This window comes from Rhinolophus ferrumequinum, chromosome 7, assembly GCF_004115265.2.
Source record: "Rhinolophus ferrumequinum isolate MPI-CBG mRhiFer1 chromosome 7, mRhiFer1_v1.p, whole genome shotgun sequence".
NCBI lineage: Eukaryota > Metazoa > Chordata > Mammalia > Chiroptera > Rhinolophidae > Rhinolophus > Rhinolophus ferrumequinum.
In genome coordinates, this window is record NC_046290.1 from 24,771,422 (window position 1) to 24,792,132 (window position 20,711).

A 20,711-nucleotide genomic window follows, 5' to 3' on the forward strand; every position below is an offset into this window, starting at 1 on the left:
GTGCTGACCATTCAGACTACAGTCACCTTCCATTATTTGCACATATGGAAGAGAGCAGAAAAGTCATTCAAATTAATGGATATTCCAGAAGTCCTCAGGAGAGTTGGCTTTAGAATGTATCTTGGTTCTTACATTTGAATGCAGATATAAACTAATCTGGAAATTCACTTCAAATAAATTAATGAAGCTATGCCTGTGACAGCTTGCCTCTGAAGTTGTTGAGGAACTCATCTGTTCTTTTATTTTGTACGGGGGATAGACTAACAGTGTGTCTACTGGGATACAAAATCCCAGCTCAGACAGAATTGCACCTCTTTAGAAGTTTTCTAGAAATGAGTCAGGTGGTGTCCTTGCCCAGTCAGGATTATACAAGGAACAGTACACAGAGGGAACTTGAACGATTGGCACTGCAAATGCCAATTGAAAATAAACTTGAAAGAAAGACTATATTTGGCATTTATGTGCCTTCTAAAATAAAGTGAAACCTTCTTACGGTGTAGCACACGGGGTTGGAAAAAATGGGCTTTGAGTTAACTAGCTTTCCATTATCCGATTTTATTAAAGAGCAATCAGGCAGCTGGTAGACTAGGGAATAGTAGTTGTTCTGAATTATGTATTATTTTGAATAAAGAGATATCAGCCTAATGAAATTTTACTGCAATTCACTTTCTTGGGAAGATTAAACAATGCATATTCTTGATAGATCCTGATGAACATATTTATGTTTAATAAAATATGTATTTTTTTCCACAGCCAAGTGTAAGACATCATAGGTATATGGAACATTTGCTCATCGAGAACAGAAAGGCAGAGATATGAGCACTGATTATTTCCTGGTCTTCTGACATGTATGAATATTTGGAGGGAACCTGGGAGTAAGTAGGAGATGATGGAGTTTCAGTGTAAATCTGCCAACACAGCAGTCGCATAGTTCTTTCTCTAGCACTACCTTTTCCAGGGTCAAGAGCTAACTCCCAGCATGACTATTAGGACGATATTTTACTGCCAAAAAGCACAGTGATCAGTCAGTACTACTTTCTGTAGGAGTATTTTCTTTAATTACGGAAAAAAAAGTGATGCCATTGGACTAAAAAAAATATTGTATTTTTGCTGCTTTTGTGAGTTGGATTACTAAACCCTTTCTTGGGATTTTTCTGAAGTAAGCAGCATCCATACCAGAGCTCAATATAAATAGTAACGGGAATTCCGCTGGGGTCCCCTACTCAGGTAGCTTCACAGTGTCCAAGGGGGAGGCGAGGCTGGTATCAGTAAGACTTGAATCAATGACTTCTCCGTTCTCATTGCACCTAAAGGTATCATGCTATGGGTGTTCCAGGACAGTCATTTCCCGCATTTGGAGAAGAGGCACGAGAGAATAGAGAGAAAAGAAACCACAGATTTCATGGTGGTTTAACTGTTAATATCTGCCTTACAAGTCTTAAAATGTTTTAGGTAGGAAAAACGACAGGAGCTAGTTTAGTGCTGATTCTTTTTTATTATTTTTAAAAATTATACAGTAAAATTGATCTCTTTTTAAGGTGGACAGTTCTGTGATTCTAAAAACACATATATGGATTCACATAGCCACCATCAACGCAAACACAACAGTTGCATCACCCCCAAAACACTTTTTTGTGCCATCCTTACGTAGTCACACTCTAGTCCTTTCTTCTTCTCACTCCTAACCTCTGGCATTCACCTGTCTATTCTCACTATATCGTGTTGCCTTTTCAAGAATGTCCTGTAAGTGGACTCATACAGGAGTTAACTGTTTTAGACTGACTTCCTGCAGAATGCCTTTGGGATTCATCCAGGTCATTTGTGTCAATCAATAGTTGGTTCCATCTTTTTGCTGAGTAGTTTTCCACTGTATAGATAAAGCATAGTTTATCTGTTAAAGGACATTTGATTGTTTCCAGTTTTTGGAGATTATAGATAGAGCTGCAATAAGCCTAGGTTTTCGTGTGAACATAAGTTTTTATTTCTCTAGGTTAAACACTTGAGAGTAGGCTGGCTGAGTCATATGGTGAGTGTCTGTTTATTTTCATAGGAAAATGCCAAGCCATTCTTCAGTGTTGCAATGCCATTTTGCATTCTCGCCAACAGTGTATTCATTTTCCATTTGCTCCACATCCTCACCAACACTTTGTATTGTTGGCATTTTTAACTTTATACTCGTACATTCTAATAGGTATGGTGTGGTATATCTCATCATGGTGATTGATGATTTGTATTTTCCTAATGGCTAGTGATGGTGAATATTTTCATGTGTTCATTTTTCATTTTCATATCATGTTTGGTGAAGTACCTATTTAAATGTTTTGCCCATTTTAGGTTGTGTGTTTTCTTACTGTTAAGTTTTGCGAGTCCTTTATATACTTGACATACCAATTTTTTTTTAGACTATGTGATTCGCAAATATTTTCTCCCAGACTATTGCTTGTTTTTTTTTAATCTTCATAATAGTGTCTTTTATGAAGCAAGGATTTTAATTTTGATAAAGTCTAATTTATCAGTTTTTTAATTTTATAGAATGTATTTGTGGTACTGCATCTAAGAACTCCTTGACTGACTGCAGGTCAAACAGATTTTCTTCTAAAAGTTTCATGTTTTATATTTAGGTGTGGTCCATTTTGAGCTAATTTTTGTGTAATAGAGCGAGATACAGGTTGAGACAGGGCCAGGATTAGGATCAGGCTCAAGCACAAAATTTAAGGAGGAGCCAGAAAACTCAGTAATTAAGATAAATAACATTTTAATGCAACATTAAAAAAAAAAAGAAAATTACTGCAAAAAATTCGTGATGCAGAAAACACAAATACTTGAAGTAGAAACGGGATTAGTAACAGTGCTCTGCCAAGCTGTATTAAAGCCTGAGGCAAAAGGAAAACTCAGTCTGATACTGTCCTTAGGTAGAATTTTGATATTTTGTTCATCACAGATTTTTTTTTTTTTTTTTTTTTTTTTTTTTTTTTTTTTTTTTAGTGGGGGAGTGGAGTACCAGAGTGGGGGAAATGGTAAACTCACTGCTGCTTCAGTGATACTTTGAATTCTGGATTCATTCCCCGATCCACCTTCTACTATTTACTCTTCAGAGTCCTCAGATAGGTGTTCCACGCCTCTGTCCACGTTTTATAACTGTATTCAGAGGGAGAGACTGAGTGAAATGTGTTTCCTCTGTCTCACCCAAAATCTGGAGTTTTTGGTGTCTTTTTTTAATTAAAAAAAATTACAGCAGTGCTGGAAAACACATAATGAAATAGTACAAATTGCAGCAGATGTGCCTGGGAGGAAGCTTCTAAGATTGTTGCACATATGCAGGGATATTCATATTGTAGGAAATAAAATAATGTCACCAATCCCCGTGTGAGTCACCTCTCACTTTGGTGGTATGTCCCCTTGACATAGCTACACCGCAGGCAGAGCTGCTGGCTATGGCTTAATTAGCTGCCATCTGGCATCAGGCATCCTCTGCTCGGCTTCTCAATAGGATCTCTCAGAGTCTGTCTCCTTGCCCACCTGAGCACTGCAGCTTAGATCTCCTATATGAAAATTAGACTGACTTTTACAACCCCCTAGAGAGGTCATTCCTGCGTATGAAATCCCTTGCCATGGGATCTTTTTCCTTTCCTTGTAGCCGCGCATTCTCATGCCTAGGGCCCACATCCTTTACCTCTCGTCCTCACGGAGCTGGAGAACAGCTGCTCCACAGCCTCTGTTTCCTTGAAGATTATAAAGTTACTATTCAGTCTTCTCCTGTCTAAAGGAAGCACACTTAGTTGTTGTTGTTACTGTTTTTCACATTTCCTTGTGGTGTATTTTCTCAACACTTCTGTTATCTTTGATACTCTTTTTCTAAGCCATTTCTAGATTCTTCAGTGACCATATTGGAGTGAGAGTCTCCTCGGTGCCATGTGGGTGATACGGACATTAGAATGCTTAGCATAATACATGGCACATAGTAGGTGTTTGGCAAAAATATGTTTGTTAATGTTACATTACCTCTTATTATATGTTCTTCTAGTATGTTCTATTGGAACTTACTGTCATGGCCTATTCCCTACCACTTTCTCTTTTTTTTTTTGGTAATAGTTTTAAAAATAAATTTGGAATTTCAGAGCATAAATGTTTTATTTTAGATTTGAAGGAAGAATTACATATGTTAATTGTCAGCTTCTTTAAAACTTGAGACGATCCTTTTTCAGTCTTACTAAAAATAGCTGTTTTGAGTTCAGTGGAAGAAATACATATTTACTGTGGATGGTTAAACTGCTCATAATTTAAAACTTTAATGAATACAATTTGATTGTTATATTGTTAATGAATGTGATCTGTGCCCTGGATCGATTTTGTAAAACATACTTTCCTTGAAGTAAAAATTAGTTGTTGGAATTTATCACTATATTTTATCAAAAGTCTAATCATTATTCTTCCTTAAGATGGAAGACGAATTCTGATACACTTATCACTTCATTTCTGTTCTCAACCCAAGTCTTTTTAAAAAGTCTTATTTAACCAGTAGACTCCTAATCCAGGTACAATTATTTAGTTTCACTATTCAATATTCTCTTCTTTGAGATAATATTTACTGTAGGAGCCCAGATTCAAAACCTACAGGAAGATGTCTTTTCCGATAATTATCTGTTTGACAGTGATCTTATTTTGGGTGTTACAGTGAGATGAAAGGCCTATCACATGCTGCTTCAGGTTTCGTAAATCGTAGAAGGCAGAAGAAAGAAGAATAAAAGGAGGGCTTGTCCAGTTTAATAGTTTATCCATTTCCTAGTGTCATTTAACCTTGCTATATATTAAAAGGCATCTACTACTTCTTGGTGTCCGCAGTTTCAAGGAAATATTTTCCGTTTACTGTTTTGCTTTTATTTCTAGTTCTTCAAAATAGCAAAAAAGTCAGCATTTCCCTTTTGGTTAAATAGAAACGTTTTTTCCTTTCTCTACACAAATGCCTGGTGTTTTATTTGATTGGTATTTAAACTTATCTATATTTCCTGTACACATGTAGACATAATTGCCATGATGGCAAAACTGGATGAGGAATCAGCCATTAGATAATATAACCCTGAAGGAGAAACATACTTGACTCCTCTATAAAATATTAAAAAAGGAGAACTTGATGTTGTAGATGTTTAAAGGTGTTCAAAGTGACACACTGTTCTTTATGTAATGTGTAATACAGTACAACAATGACTACTGCTCTCTTATCTAAGCGCAGCACCATATTACTTCTCACTGATAGAAGACCAAGTAAGGGACTTTGTCTTGTAGAATTTTCTGTGACAGTTTCTTCTCTCTCACCCTGAATTTGATGAGTGATCTTTGGTAACAAGTTTTCCAGCTGTTCTATCAAAACTCTGGCCAAACTTTCACAATTATATATAGTGTGGGGAAGAAAGAGGTCTATAATTAACACACATCCCAGTATACTGTTTTCTCCTTTTTTTTTGGAGTGATAGATAATGTTGTGTCTTGTATGAGGCGGGGTTGTGAGACGCACCCCCAAAGGGCTAAATAAAAGAGTATGATTTATAAAACCTCTTTCCATACTATATTGAGATAAATAGTGCTTTACATATCCTGGATAGTTCACCTTCGAAGATTCAGCTTTTCCTGTACCTTTTTGGTTTTACATACTTGATTTCCAAGACCGGATCATATCTGTATTTCTTATTTAGTAGTTAGGTATTTAATAGTTTTATCCATTTATGCTTTGTTGATACACATAAACAAAGGATTTATGGTTATTATCTTTATGCCCATCTTTAACTACTGATAAATGAAGAAGAGTAAAGGGGCCGGGGTCTGTGTAGATTTGATTGAGAGAGGTGGCCTTAGGTAGGGCTTCCGTGCTTTTTCACAACCTGGTCGTCATAATAGTTGATAATATGTGATATAAACAGATAAGGCGACTCTTTGCTGGAAGTGACTTGCCTGAGGCTCCAGCTGAGGGGCTCCATATCTTGGCACATCCTGTGCCCACCAGTGGCAAGCTCTGCTAGAATGTGGAGAATGCGCTTTCCAGTAAGTGCAGCTTCTAAGTGGATCACTGTGGTGTGACGCCTCTGGGGTAGTTGCCTTAGGGGACCCACCACCAGTGTCACTCACCCTGTGGACTCCTGTTTGTTTCCTGCTCCCAGACTGTCATTGATAAAAGTAATTACCAGATTTTTCTTTAATCATAATTTGTACTTTCTTTGCCTTTGTAAATTCTTCTCAAATAGCGGGATTAGACCAAATTAAAATTTAGTGTTTTGAATTAGATGAAGAAAATTGTGTTTAATTCTTACCCAGGAGACTTTCCATTTTCTCTGAGAACTTTTTCTCATGATGAAATTCTTTAGGCAAGTTTATTATCAGATACAGATGTGATTCATTTAGTGCCAAGTCCAACTACCAGATTCCAGATTTTTGCTGCTTTAGCGGTTACCTTAATTTTAGAGCATAGGCTGTAAATGAACTGATTTTAATAAATGCATTTTCCATAGGTTTGAGGAGAATTAATTTGATAATTAGATGCCAGTTTTTAAAAAGTGGAATCTGTGCATCTCTACCAAATATTTAGAGCAATGCTTTTCCCTGTTTGGTTTTTCTGCAGCAACAAAAGTGCTCTGGCGTTTTTTCTTTTCACCATTGGGCGTCTATCTGGTTTATCAGAGAGAGAATATCTGGGGCAGGGAAGGAGGAAGATTGAGAAGATTTCCAGCAAAGAGTGACAGTTTCTATGGTGGAAGTTTCTTGGAGTTCAAGGAGTGTGGAGGAGGAAAAAGGATAGATTAGGTACATGCTCACTTAGAGAGAAGAGCAGAGAAAATGTCTGTCTTGAACCTTTTCCATTTGCGGGATGTCTCCATGGAGATCAGGTGGGTGTTAAGGAGTCTTATTTATTGGAGACTGAGGCCCACTCACTAGGTGTTTCCTGAACCTTAGAGGGATGAGGGCAAGCCCCATGGCCCATGTGTGCTGCAAAATAATCCATGTTTGGGAAAAGCAAGGCATTGGGAGGACAGGACAAATTGCCCGGAAAAGTTTAAAGAATTCCCACCTTACTTTTCTACCTCCCTGGCTCAATATTTTAATGTGGGAAGCAGTTTTTCTGTCTCTGTGAGTGAAACTTGTGACAGTTGGAAGAAAGTTCTTTCTCCAGTACTTTTCCATTTTCCTCTGCCTTCTTTTTATTTGCTTTGGACTCACATCTTGATCTGCGTTCTCAGCCTTGGGGATCAGCACACACATGGCCATTCCAATGTATCCGATAGTCCTGCGATGGCCATGACCCTGAGGCCCCCTCTAACAAGTCTCCAAGGCTGCGGGACAGTCCTCTTCACGGACAGGTGTAAGGCTCTTGATTTGAAAATTCGGAAAAATTCTTGTCCTCCCCAGGAATCACTGAGTTGGCTTATCCATTCTTATACTTAATGATAAAAAAAACAAACATGAAAAAACCAGATGGAGTTTGGTTTACAGTGTGGGTCAGCAGCTGGGAAGGATCAGGAAATAGTGTTTCATCATCATTGTGTTTCAGATATAAAACTATGAAGGATGTTGGGTCTCTTTTCACATGTAAAGTAGAATTAAGGTAGTGTTTAGATATGTGCTTTACAGACGCCCAAGATGTTACGCAGGCATTGATTTTTTTTGTAGTAACATTTCCGAACTGGGTAGCTAGGTAGGCTTTTTCCTTTATGAGTTTAGTAGTACCATCTGCTTTTAAATATAAACTTGCTAAGATTTCTACTTCTGGGTTAGGTCGGTTTGGAAATGATATGAAAATCTCTGCCGTCCCTTCCTTTCCATATTCTAAAATAGGACTTTGCATAATTCGGTAGTGTAAGGGAACAAGCATTGGAACCCCTCCCACCTACCCCCCCAATCCCACCTCCTCTATGTACAAGTTTGTCAGCTTGAGAAAGTTATCCACCCTCCTACAAGCCTCAGTTTCTTCTTGTGAAATGAGAATAAGATGACTAATTTTGTAGTATTGTTGTGAGAATTCAATTAAGTAACATAAAGTTCCAGATACCTAATAATTCCCATCCCACCATGTCCTAAAATATAAATTTATTTCTCTTATTGGTTTCCGTCTCCTCTCCTTATTTGCTTCCATGATTACACTTAAAGTAAACCAAAAAGACCACAGAAATAAATTATTTGGAATTTTCTGTGGCCTTTTTACTTGTGCTTAGGGGTAATTCCAAAATTCCCGTTTCGGAATTTTGACACGGCCATTTGTACACAGTGCTCTCTTCTTCCCCAGCCCACCTTTTTTTCCTTTGGTCTCTGTAGAGAGGATCTCTATATCCAACACATTAAAAGTCTTATGACGCCTTCTTGTCACCTTGCTTATGATCTCCAACTCCGGTCTCTCTCCGGCTACTGGTAGAGTTGCATACTTTTGGGGAGCAGATCGGGGTTTACTCTGCACTGCCAGATTATAATGCTAAAATGAAAGTATGCTTTGGTTTAAAAGACTAGACCTAATTTAGTGCTAAAATGGAGTTTAGTTTAAGCAGCTAGAAGAAGCCATTAGTGGTCCCACATGTTTTGGTAAGATGAGATAGATAAATGTAAGAATAAAGTGCTGTATCAATTTAAAGCAAATCCATATGTTACAACATGCAGGCTAACTTCAGAATATCGTTCTTTGCATTACAGTGGTCTGCTGCCACTTGCAACTCATCGTATAATGTGAAGGCTTTCGCTTTGATTCTTGTAGATCTCATCATGCCGTTCTTCTCTGGTCCTTTGATTCAGATATCTTTTCTGCCCTTCATTTGCTGTATGGCTCAGTAAGTCTGTAGGTCTAAATGTGTTAAGCCCCCAGTCACAGAAGCATCTCTTTGAGAACAGAGCATGGAAGAAGTCTTAGGTGAATGGGTGACTGAGTGAATACACTCTTTCAAGTAGTTATAGCTGTCTGTCTTCTTATAGGTCCATGGGCTTCTAGCAGGCACGCGCCCCGTTGTTGTTAAGTAAAGCCTGGGATGTATGTTTGACAAGTTAGCAGCATGGCATCTCTGCTAGTTCCCCAGCCTCGCCGCCCGTCTCCAGGATTGTTTGGTTTGGCAGATGGCCAGCTCTCTGCTATAAGATGCATTTCCTTGACAGGACAAAGTGAGGAGCCGCATTAGCTGCAAAGTTTACAAAGGTTAGCTAAACACACACAATAAATATTAATAAACAAAAAAGGCCCACCCACCTTTGACTTTGAATTCCGTTTCTCCATTCCATGTTTTGGAATCCCTGTACTATTTGATTAATAACTAGTCTTAGGGTAATTGAGTCTTAAGTATTCTTTGCCTAAGTCAGGCTGCTCGCAGGGCCCTCATTGGTTGCTTTAGTGACTCACTGCCACAGTGGATGGAGCGCTGGAATGACTGTTTAGTTCAAGGGGTCTCATTTGCCTTCTGCTTGCATCCATGTGAAAAGGAGTATAAATGTGCTTCTCCATGAGTGCTTACACTGACCAGACTTGTGTGTCTGAGCTCTGGAGGGTAAAGGATATGCCCAGGAATAGAGGTGCAGTGCCCTGAGCTTGGACTCCCTGGAAAGCAGTCAGACATTGGTCTGTTGGCCTGGGCAGTTGCCTCTCTCTAACATTTACACCCAGGGCGTAGAGGGAGAGAGTAACAGTAACCTGCTCCCCTGGAAACTGCCTATTTGGCTGGGTGTCTTGGAATTTACCAGGCCTACATTGTGGATCTTTTCCAATTCTGCACCCTGCTCACTTGAAAACGTATTTGAGAACCAGTAATCTTAGACTTAGCCAGACCTCTGGAGAACCAAGGAGGAGAATAACTTTAATACTATGTCCTTAAGATTATCCTGGGGTCATTTGTGAGTGGCTGAGATTTCCGAAGGCCCTTGGAAGCCCCTCTTACTATCTCTCTTGCTCTCTGGTTCATGCACATCCCTCTTTTTAGGATCATATTAAGAGGAAATTAACCCTACTGCATCTGTAGGATACTTGAGTATAATAATGATCGGGACAAATAAAATTATTCCTTATAGATAGCAATATTTTAACTTGAAAATTATCTCCAACTCCGCCTCGCAAAGCAATCTATCTAGGCTTGGATGAACTGCAACTTTTAATTTATCCTTTCAGCAAACAGTTACTGAGCACCAGAAACTAATCTAGGCACTCAGGAGACGTTGCCACACAAACCAGACCAAGATCTCTGCCTGTGTGGAACATACGTTCTCGTGGAGGAGGCAGATGATAAGCACAATTAACAATGAATTATAGATTATGTTAAAAGGTGATATATTGCTATGAAAAAAAGAAAAAACAAGGTAAGGGGAGTTGTGGGACACTGTTTTCAATAGAGCAATCTGAGTGGCAATGACATTTAAGCAAAGACTTGAAGGAGATGAATATTGGTTTGGATGAACTTATTTTAGATAGGGGTTATGACGTTAAGTTTTTGACTCTTATATTTCCGTATATCTGGCCGTGACCATCTGGAAATTTCCAGTGGTCTAGGCATGGTTCTCAAATTATTCTCAGTAGCAGGGCACCTGCAAGACAGGCTGTGCTTTAGCAGACTTTGAACTATTGATATACTTAATTTTATTTTACCAGTGACACACAGTTTTATTAGGAGAAAATGTGACTTTTATATATGCATACATTATAAAGTAGGTCCCACAAACATACGTACGAAAGAGTGATAATCCTCCCATAGAAATCAAACTACACACGATTTATGATGTTCAAGTTTTCCTGTTAATATTAATATTCACTCACTATTTTATATATATATATACACATATGTGTGTGTTTTGTGTGTGTGTATGTGTGTGTGTGTGTGTATCTTTTAGCACTTGCTAGCAGGCATTGAGTAGCAGACACCATAGATTTAAAAAAAATTTTGGAAAGAAAACCTAAATTGTGAAAACCTGCTCTTTTAATTTCATTTCCCCCCTACTGACAGTGAAAACACAACCACTATGATCTGATTTTCTCAACAGCATATCTCAATCTTTTCCATCATTCAGACTTTAAGAACCACTCTTCTAGAGTATTGTCAGGCAGGAATTAGGAGTCTTGCAGACTCTTTTACATTTCCTCCTTTGTTCCTCGGCTATCTCAGAGAAGGATTTGTAGCCATTTAACTATAGGCATTTTTTTTTTCTTTTATGTCAGTCAGTTGGGAGCCAGAATTTCTATCGAAAGGAATTACAGAGATTCTCAGACATTCTGTCTTAACAAAAGAGTGGGATGGTTGGGGAGAAGAAACCAAAGAAATTCAACCCAAGGTAGATTTAAGAGACAAATTCCTCGATTTTCATTTTACTATTAGAACGTAAAATCAGAGTATCTAATTGTACCCTTTTTCCTTCGTCCTCGCACGTTGCTTGGAGCGTGGTAAGTTGTTAATACACTGAATTGGTATTTCCACTCCTTTGTTGTTCCATCACAGTGAGATCCGCAGAACCTAGCACATGGTGTTTCTTCCAATCAACTTTAGCCTCATCTTTTTCCCCCTTAGTTCTCTCCCTGCCATCCCTCCCACGTCTGCCCTCTTCCTGCAGACGAAAATTAAAACCAGGTTGTCGTTCTCACTCAGAACTCTGTGGTTCTTTTTGACCCTAGAGCACCACTGACTCGCCTCCTGAGTAATGAATTCAGAGGATCATAACTCCCAGTGAACTTTCTCTTAAACAGCTTTTCATTCAGGCTAATGTCAAATCTTTGTATTCTTTCTCTTGGTTTTACTTCTGCTATTGTCCTGCTGGTTTATCTCATAGGTAGGGAGATATTATTCAATGCCTACAAATATGTGTTGTTCTTGAAACAGCTTTATGAGATTTGGATCTCTGTGTACTAAAAACAATAACCACCTGGCCTCAGTCTGCTGTCCACGGGGACATATTGTGTGTGTAAACGCAAGAAACACTGAGATCTAAATCTCCTTCAGTGGTAAGCAGAACTGAATTATGTGTGTTTAGTATTCCAAGATGCCAGTCTCACATGGCAGTGGAACTGGGAAAGACTAACAGTGGTTTCAAGGCTGACAGGAACAGAGAGGAAGGATGTTAGGAAGGGAACATCTTTTTTCTTTTTACAGGGTATCTCACAGATAGTAAGTGGTGGAATGGAACTTAACCTCAGGAATAGAACCTTATGGTTTAGAAGAGTATGATCTAAAAGTTACAGGTAACCATCAGGTTGATACGCAGTGTAGTAAGCTAGACATCAAAGTACCAACAGGATTTTTTCCATTTTTACTTGGCCTCTTTAGTTGATTGCCATGCCTTTCCTTTTCAGAGTGTGGTCCGCTGCCTGTGGCATCCAAAGCTGAATCAGATCATGGTGGGAACTGGAAATGGACTGGCTAAAGTCTATTACGACCCCAACAAGAGTCAGAGGTATTTCAGAAGAATTGCCTGTTTCAGATGGATGACAGCAACTGGCTTTTTTTTCACTCTGCTTTTATTTATTTCCTTCTTTGATGGGGATCCACCATTTTGGAAAATGCAGCTGGCCTAGAGTAAAGCCTCAAACTTTTAGTATTGTGCTCTAAAGAGGATTTGGATATCACCCTTGATCCATAGAGAATTCAAAGTGAAAGTTTCCTGGGGATTTGCAGTTCTTTAGCTGAAATGTTGAGTGCAAGGGGGGGAAGTCTTCCCACTTTGCATACCACCCTGGACAGTGGCATTAGCCCTGATGCATGTAAGGGATTAACGAAGCAGGGAACTAACCACTTACACAAAATGGAAACGGCTAGTCTGTTTGGCCTTTTATCAGATACTAGTTGGATGTTTGGCAGGGTGGTTCTCCGCCAGCAGAAGGGGACAGCACAAATGCTTTCCCCTTGTAACTCCATGCCCACCCCAAATGCAAGCATAGCAGTGTGTTTCAAAGGTCAGCAAACTTCATTAGAAGCTCAGTCAGTCCCACAGTTATTTCCATTTTCCTTGGGCACAAAGATGCCCGTGTGTCACCACCCACAAAAGGATGGTTTTGTTTTTCTCTGTTAGGGTACAGTGATTGAGTAGCTCTTTCTTTAGAGGAAGCCTTGGTTAGCTAGTATTAAAATTCACATGCTAAATTCCATGGGACCCCCCATAATCCTGTTTTGAGATCCCACATCCTTACAGGGAAAGAAAAACCCATCCTTTATTAATCAGTATTCATTAACCATAATTTGGCTCTGAATGGAAGCAGACGGCCCCATCTTCCTCCAGAACTTTCTGGACTAAGGTTGGAACCCTTGCCCTATAAAATAAAGTTACATATTGTGGTATTTAAGAACAAATAGGTTTTTATTTCTTTTTTAATGAAGAAATTAAAAATGCTGATATAATTAGTTTGAGACGGAGTCTGTTTGACTTGAGAAAACGATGAACACCATTTGATAGCACTCATTTATTAAGCACTATCCTTGGAATCTTTAAGAAATTTGCTTATTTGTACTTGCTTTTCCTGAAAGGGATAATTAAGGAGAAGTAAAATGTTCTAAGCACCCTTTTGGTTAATCCCACACATTCTTGGGCTGTAGCCCCTTGGCAACACGGCCAAGCCAACTCCGTTCCAGACGCTTGTCCTCTTGTATTTGACATGTGCACAAATGCCACTTGGGGTGTAGACCACCCAAATTGCTTTCATCTGAGACACAAACTAAAATTTGAACCCTCTGACCTTTAGAGTAAGAAGGTTGATTAGTGTTATTAATATCTCTTTGAGATTTTTACTTGCATAATTTTTTAAACCAGCCTTCTGCTGCCCGGCTACCTCCCCAACCCTTTCACTCAGTAGTAACTACTGACTGTCAGACTTGCTTCCCATACGTTTAATCTCATCACTGAGGGCTCCATATGTGACCATCCCTTAGAAAGTCAAGGACTTGATGAGACGGTGTGCAGAGTGTGTTCCTGAAAGCGTCTGATGCTTTCAACATAGACTTTCTGTTTCTAAGACCAAGTAAAGAAAATAATATGCTTTTACCCTCCTTAGGGGAGCAAAATTATGCGTGGTTAAAACCCAGCGGAAGGCGAAACAAGCTGAGACTCTCACCCAGGACTACATCATCACCCGTAAGTTGTTACCGTGGTCGCCACGTCCTACATCTCTTTTCTGCTTTAGTGTGGTATTGATCTCATGGCTTTGGCGACAGGAGACGTCCTCAGAGGTCAGACGTATATTACAAAATATCCCATTAATGTGGACAGGACTGTGAGTCATGTGATAGCTAACCCCGTTAGCTTCTGTGACTCATCACAGAGACAGTTATTTCATGTAACTTTCAACCCAAAACGGAAAAGCCTATTTGAGCCTAATGCATTACTCCATAGCAGCCTTTTAAAGAATAACAATCTGTTCTAAGAATAAACAAGAAAGAGTGCTGGTCTTGGAATCAGGAGACCTGGATTTGTCTAGTTCAATTACTCATTAGCAGTGTGATATTGAACAACTGAACTTTATCAGGAGAGGGAGGAGACTGGGGTCTCCTTTAGCTCCCTCCGAAATTCTGTGACCATGTGATAGACTGATCAGGGATATTTAGATATAAAATTAACTACCTGGGGTATGATCAGCAATCTTACCAGGACAGAGCGGTTTCTCTTGGGTCTGCCACACAACCTCATTAATCTGGCAGATTTTTTTCCCAGAGCCATAGTCTCAGACTCCTTTCAGGTCGCGTCTAGAAAGGAAATCTTGGATACTAGAGGAACTGGCATTAGCAGATGCCCCTGTGGACAGTGTCCAGTCTAGAGCCCAGGGGGCGCTGTGCTGCTGGGTTTTCTCCCTGATGGTGGGTCTCATGTAAGACCAACTCCCTTGGAACTTCTGATCAGTAAAGAGATCCAGTGACACTTTTTGCAAGAGCAGAAGTGTTAAAGTTGGTGTCATAACCAGTCTAGCTCATGTAATTACACGCGGCCTACTTAAATTCCTCCAGTCGTTTGAAGTGAAAAGCTATTTTTCCCCCTCCTAAAAATACTGTTGTGTCGTGTTGCCCGATAGAGTGACGGGAGGCTGTGTTTCTCAGCTCCCCTGACTCACAGCAGGCATGTTTCACTGGTGAGTGATACGGTCCTGGCCCGAGGCTAGCAGTTGGGGTAGAGGGTAGGGGATACTGGAAACGGTTTTGAGGTGTTGCAGACATTTCTATCAATCATATTATAAGTTCCTTTTAAACTCTTATTGTTTCTTTACCTTCTTCACCCAGTGCCCTGGAAAGAGTTTTCCCTTGTAAAGGGGGTTTTGATCTACTTGTAAGCATCCAAAGAAATTATTGTTGTACGTCTTTTGGTTAAAAAAAAAAAAAGAGGTATTTAATTCTCCCCCCAAAATCTTCTCCCTTTCCCTCCCCGAATATCAGTTTCCCTTTTAAATTCATATCCTCTCTTATATTCTGAAATTTAATTCTGACACCGAGTAAACAAGCAATAGTAATTAGACAAATATTGCTTTGATTTGGAATTCTTTTGTTTTGTCTACCATATAGAAGTAGGACTAAGTCACCACGTCAGGGCATGCAGGCACCTCCGTGCATTCAGGGCAACCTTTATCCCAGTTTCAGCGGGATAAGTGCTCCTCCCTTCCGGTTACTCAGTGTTGTCAACTCCTCCTGAGAGGTGGTCACATTTCAGAAACGTGTGAAGTGATTCCAGTGTTTATGAGGCAGCTGAGGAAACTTCAGGGCGGACAGGCAAGCTGTTGGCATTATTCACGTTTGGGTCCCATAAGAAAAAAGAAGAGGAAGTCCCATGAAGTGTATCTTTTCAAAACCACAGAAATTAAGTTTAACGGCTGCCCATGGTTTGGGAAATGGGGAGCCTCACCAATCTTTCCGTGACATTATTTGACGGTATTTCCTGAGTGCCACTGGTTGCCAGGAGAGGTGAACAATGAGCCTGGTCTCAAACAAAATTGGCTAATTGGTTACAGTAAGACTGTCTTTTATTATTAGAGGAAGGCTGTCATTATGACTTCCATTTCATCTGTTGATTAGTCATGCTTCAGCTATGTTTTTGGATGGAAGGGTTATTATTATAATGAAATTTTTCAAATGTGACTTCTCGTAGCTCATGCCTTGCCTATGTTCCGTGAGCCCCGCCAAAGGAGTACAAGGAAACAGCTGGAGAAGGACAGACTGGATCCCCTGAAGTCTCACAAGCCCGAACCTCCTGTGGCAGGCCCAGGTGACTGTGGTCTAGCTAGTGACCTGCAGCAGGGATGGAGGGGCAGGAGGGGGTGATTGGTGTAGCATGGGGAAGATCTTTGGGGCCAGGATGCTTCTTTGTCCTCACAGAGATGTTACTAAAAAGGGGTTTTCAAACATTTTCCTTTTAGCATCAGAAATGTTTTTGCTTAAATATATGATACAGAATCCCAGTGCATAAAACCGATAAAAATGGAGCTGCTGTGTTGATGTAAAGAGCCCTTTCTGTTCAGTGTCCCACTTGAGCGCTTTAGGTGACCTCAGTGGAACTCGGGGCCTCCTGGGAACCCAGTGTTAAAACCACTGATCTCAATGTTGGCTTAATGTGCAACATTGGGTACTTTGACCAGAATCCAGTCTGGATTAGGTTTCACACAAGGTAGAAAATGGCCATCATTTCATTCTGTGTTGGTAAAATGGAGCTGCCCATTTCCATAGCATATGAATAAAAGTCCTTAGAGTTTTTGAGAAAATCGGTGCCAGAAAGAAAGCAAGCTATAGTGCAGCACATACCTTTACTGGAAACCCATTTTATCTTATCACCTGTGTCGTTTTCTTTTGTCCTGGGCTCACAAGCCTACACCGTTTGACTTGATTCTTCATCTGAACTTGAGTTGTGGGCCTACGTATCTGTTTGGCCTGCTCCTTCAGCACTGAAAACATTTCACGTATCAGTCTTATTTCTTGTACATTTGCTCTGCCACCATCCTAATCAAAGTTCCTAAACAGTATCTTGGTCTATATTATTGAAAAACCCTTCTAACTAGGCACCTTATCTCAAGTCATTCTCCTCCCCACCCTGCCTGCATTCATCTTACACACAACTTTTATTCCTACTTCTCTAGCATTCATATTGCTACTATCCTCCAAACTTCATAAGCTTCCCATGGTCTAGTTGCATTTCCAGAGATTCAAAATCGCCTGCAGTCTGACTCTAACCACTTTGAGCTTTATACCTCCCTTCTCTCCTATTCTGATTTTCAGATATGACTCCTGCCCCCCAAATGCCCATTGAATTTTCCTTTCTAAACTTTTGTACTGAAACCATTCTGCTTTTTGAAAATAACCTTCTCTGTCTTCTGAGGTTTCCCAAATTGGATTAATCTCTTCCTAAAGACTCCTCAGCTACCTCAGACTGACGAGCTCTCTCCTTTCTCTAAGTATTGTAATAATTACTGGCCATACAAATTCTTTGGCAATTAATTATTTCCTGCCTTATTTAGTCTCTTCATATTTTGATTTATAAAGTCAATCTTTTAGTGCAATTTGGCTTTTTATGTGGTTTTGTTTTGTTTTTCAATCTTCCTAAAAAGTCTTAACATTTTTGAGGACCAGGCATGTTGGGGATCTTTGGGGAACAAACCCCTGCCCTTCCTGTCTATTAGAGCAATTACAGTACAGAAAAATAATGTGAATCAGTGTGTGTAGCTTATTTGTTTTCTCTCCTACAAGTTACTTGGAAGATGGTAAGACCTAAGATAAAATAGCATCTAACGAATATTGGTTATTTTTGTTAATTGAATTTCAAATGATCATGCCAGAGGAATTTTTTAAGGTATATACATGACAAAGTATTTGTAATTCTTCCTATATTGGTATCATTATGTAAATTAAGCGACTAATAGATAACAAAAATGTCTCTTTCTATGTAAAAATGTTACGGGGAAGTTGCGGTTTAGTGGTTTTCTACTTTGGTTGTGATTATCATAAATGAAAGCTGAAGGGATCATACTCAAGTACTCTTGAGATTTGTGTGCTCCAACCAAGTTTGAAGAAGCCCCAGCGTGCTCAAGACGGTGATTCTGTAGGGAATGACAAAAAGCGGGTATACCTGAAGCGCTGGCCCCACTCTGCCATTCCTCTAACCAGCCGCCTTGGAAGCTAGCACTGAGGAATGGATTCTCAGTCTTGTCAGATAAGTACAGTGTGCACACAGTATACTCATATATTGTCACGCGCATGCCATCTCTGATTTGGGGCTTTTCCTTTGAAACAGGCCGTGGCGGCCGGGTTGGAACCCACGGGGGCACTCTGTCATCATACATCGTGAAGAACATTGCTTTGGACAAGACCGATGACAGCAATCCCCGGGAGGCCATTTTGCGCCATGCCAAAGCAGCTGAAGACAACCCGTACTGGGTTTCTCCAGCATATTCCAAGTAAGGAAGCAGCCTTTTAAACTTGACAGTTATTATGTTTAATGAATTGGGAAGAACGTAACAATAGCAGCTTTGAGGATCTAACTTCTCCATGTCTTATTTTCTTCTTGAGCATGAAAAATAGGCTGGGTACCCATAGTTCTGAAACCTACTTGTTTGTATCTTACTACTCTACAATGGGGAATTTTTAAACTATGCCAGTTCCATTAGAATGACAGCCTAGTGTAAACCATTAATTATATGAAGCCCATTCTACCTATGATTAAAAGACAAAACAAAAAATCACTGCCCATATGCTTTGTCTTAGTTGAGGACGGTTAAAAGCAAATGAAGGGGAGGAGTTCGTAGATCTGTTATTGAGGACTAACTTTTATTTGCAGAGCTTTACATCTAAGTAACACTTACACAGGCAGAGTGGAGCCTGCCTGCTCAGATTCCTTTAAATAGCTTAACATGGACGAACATTTAGTGTTTCTTAAAGACACTAAACTAGCTGCATTTACACTAATGAAAACAGTACAGAGAATTCATGTATACTCTTCACCCAACTTCCCCTAATGTTAACATCTCACATAACCTTTGTACGATTAATTAGCAACAACACAAAAATAACAGTTATGCAATACTGTTAACTAAGCTACAGATCTCATTTGATTTTCCCAAGTTTTCCCACCAACATCCTTTCTCCATTCGGGGACCCTTTCCAGAATCCCAAGTTGCATTTAGTTGTTGCTCTTTCGTCTCTTTCGGCTCTTTCGTCGCTCTTTCAGTCATAACAGTTTCTCAGTCTTTCATGACCTTGTCGCTTTCAGTGAACATTGGTCTGTTATGTTGTATACTTTCCCTCAGATTGGGTTTGTGTGATATTTTCTCATGATTGAAATGAAACTATGCATTTTTGGCAAAAATAACACAGGAGTGATGTATCCTCCTTAGTGCATCGTATCAAGGGCTTCACGTCGCTGTGTCTTATGACTGCTGAGCTGACTTTCCTCACCTGATTAAGGTGGTGTCTGCCAAGTTGCCCCACTTGAAAGCTACTGTCATTGCATTTCTGAATTAATAAATGTCTTGGAGGGTGATATTTTAAGACCAAGCAAATCCTGTCTTTCCTTAAACTTTGCTCTCTAATTTTATCATCCCTCGGTATGTTTGCTTGTAACGGTTGTTACTATGGTGCTTGCCTAATGGTGATTTTCTGTTTCACTGTTTTCCTCTGCATTTTTTAATTGGAATTCTACTGTAAGGAAGAAATGTTCCTTCTTCCTTTTTTGTCAAATTTATTTTTCAAGTATATTTTATATCAGTATGGCCTTTAAAAACACTTACTTTAATCTATGGGTTAAAATCCAATACTATAATTATTTAGTTTGTTACTCACATTATTCCAGCTTTGGCCAATAGAATCTCCTTCAGAATGGCTCCTGCCTTCTTACACATCACTATATTTTTTGAACCCTTCCTTACTTTCTGGCACCACAAGATGTACCAGGCTCATCTTTGTTTTTCTTGCCCCAGTCCTAGAATCAACCACTTTCCCAAGGATCCCTGATTCCTTTGGTTCGAGAATGATGTTTAGAAACAAAGAAGTTGGTGCTAGATGTGGTCATTCCTACTAAATTTCATTGCTTCTAGGTGCTCTCAACTGACATATGTGTATGTACACTAACTTATGCATGTACACACATATGTGTTTATATTTTAAAACCATGAGTATAAATGACTGCCCCTGATTTCAGTTCTGTACTACAGGGCTCATTTAACCTGTCCCCCTTTCTGTATTGTAACTGCTTTCTATAATAGTGAGAAACCCAGTGCTCACTATTTACAATATATTTATTTGTTCGATTCTAGTATACACATAAAGTCATTTCAGAATTGCTACGCCCCCCACCCCGTGAGAAACACTTTAACTGGATTACAGCATTTGTGTTCTTTTTGTCTTTTTTTTTAGCCTTCCAGTATCTAGTCAAGATACTATTTGCCAAAGTTATGTAGATTAGATCTTTTATTCTCCACTGTCAGTGTGGTTTTGTTATTTATTTGAAATGTAGTTAGGCTTATATGTTAGTGTTCCTTTTTTGTGTTTCCCTCACATTCTGTTTGTTTTCTATTTATTTATTTTTTTTAGGGTGTGTATAGACTGTATGAAATATTACCACAGTGCTAGAAGTCAGAACTTTAAAAGAGATATATTCAGAGAAGTGTCACTCCCTCTTCATCCCTGCTCCCCTGTTCCAAACACATCCCAACCCCATTTCAGACCTTCCCCCACTTATTCCCTATAGGTAACCAATCTCTTTAGTTTCCGGCTTGTCGTTCTTGTATTTCTTTCGCACAAATAAGCAGATATGTATTTTCT

At 39.5% G+C, this 20,711-nt stretch overlaps 1 protein-coding gene across 1 annotated transcript in view; it reads left to right on the top strand.

Annotated features, from left to right (window-relative positions):
* Positions 1–20,711, top strand: part of WDR70 (WD repeat domain 70) — a 248,107-nt gene that overhangs the window by 211,961 nt on the left and 15,435 nt on the right. Inside the window, exons 14-17 of the mRNA XM_033110994.1 lie at positions 12,287–12,387; positions 13,979–14,058; positions 16,054–16,170; positions 18,187–18,349. Coding sequence (XP_032966885.1) covers positions 12,287–12,387; positions 13,979–14,058; positions 16,054–16,170; positions 18,187–18,349 — 461 coding nt within the window. The remainder of the gene's footprint in view (positions 1–12,286; positions 12,388–13,978; positions 14,059–16,053; positions 16,171–18,186; positions 18,350–20,711) is intronic.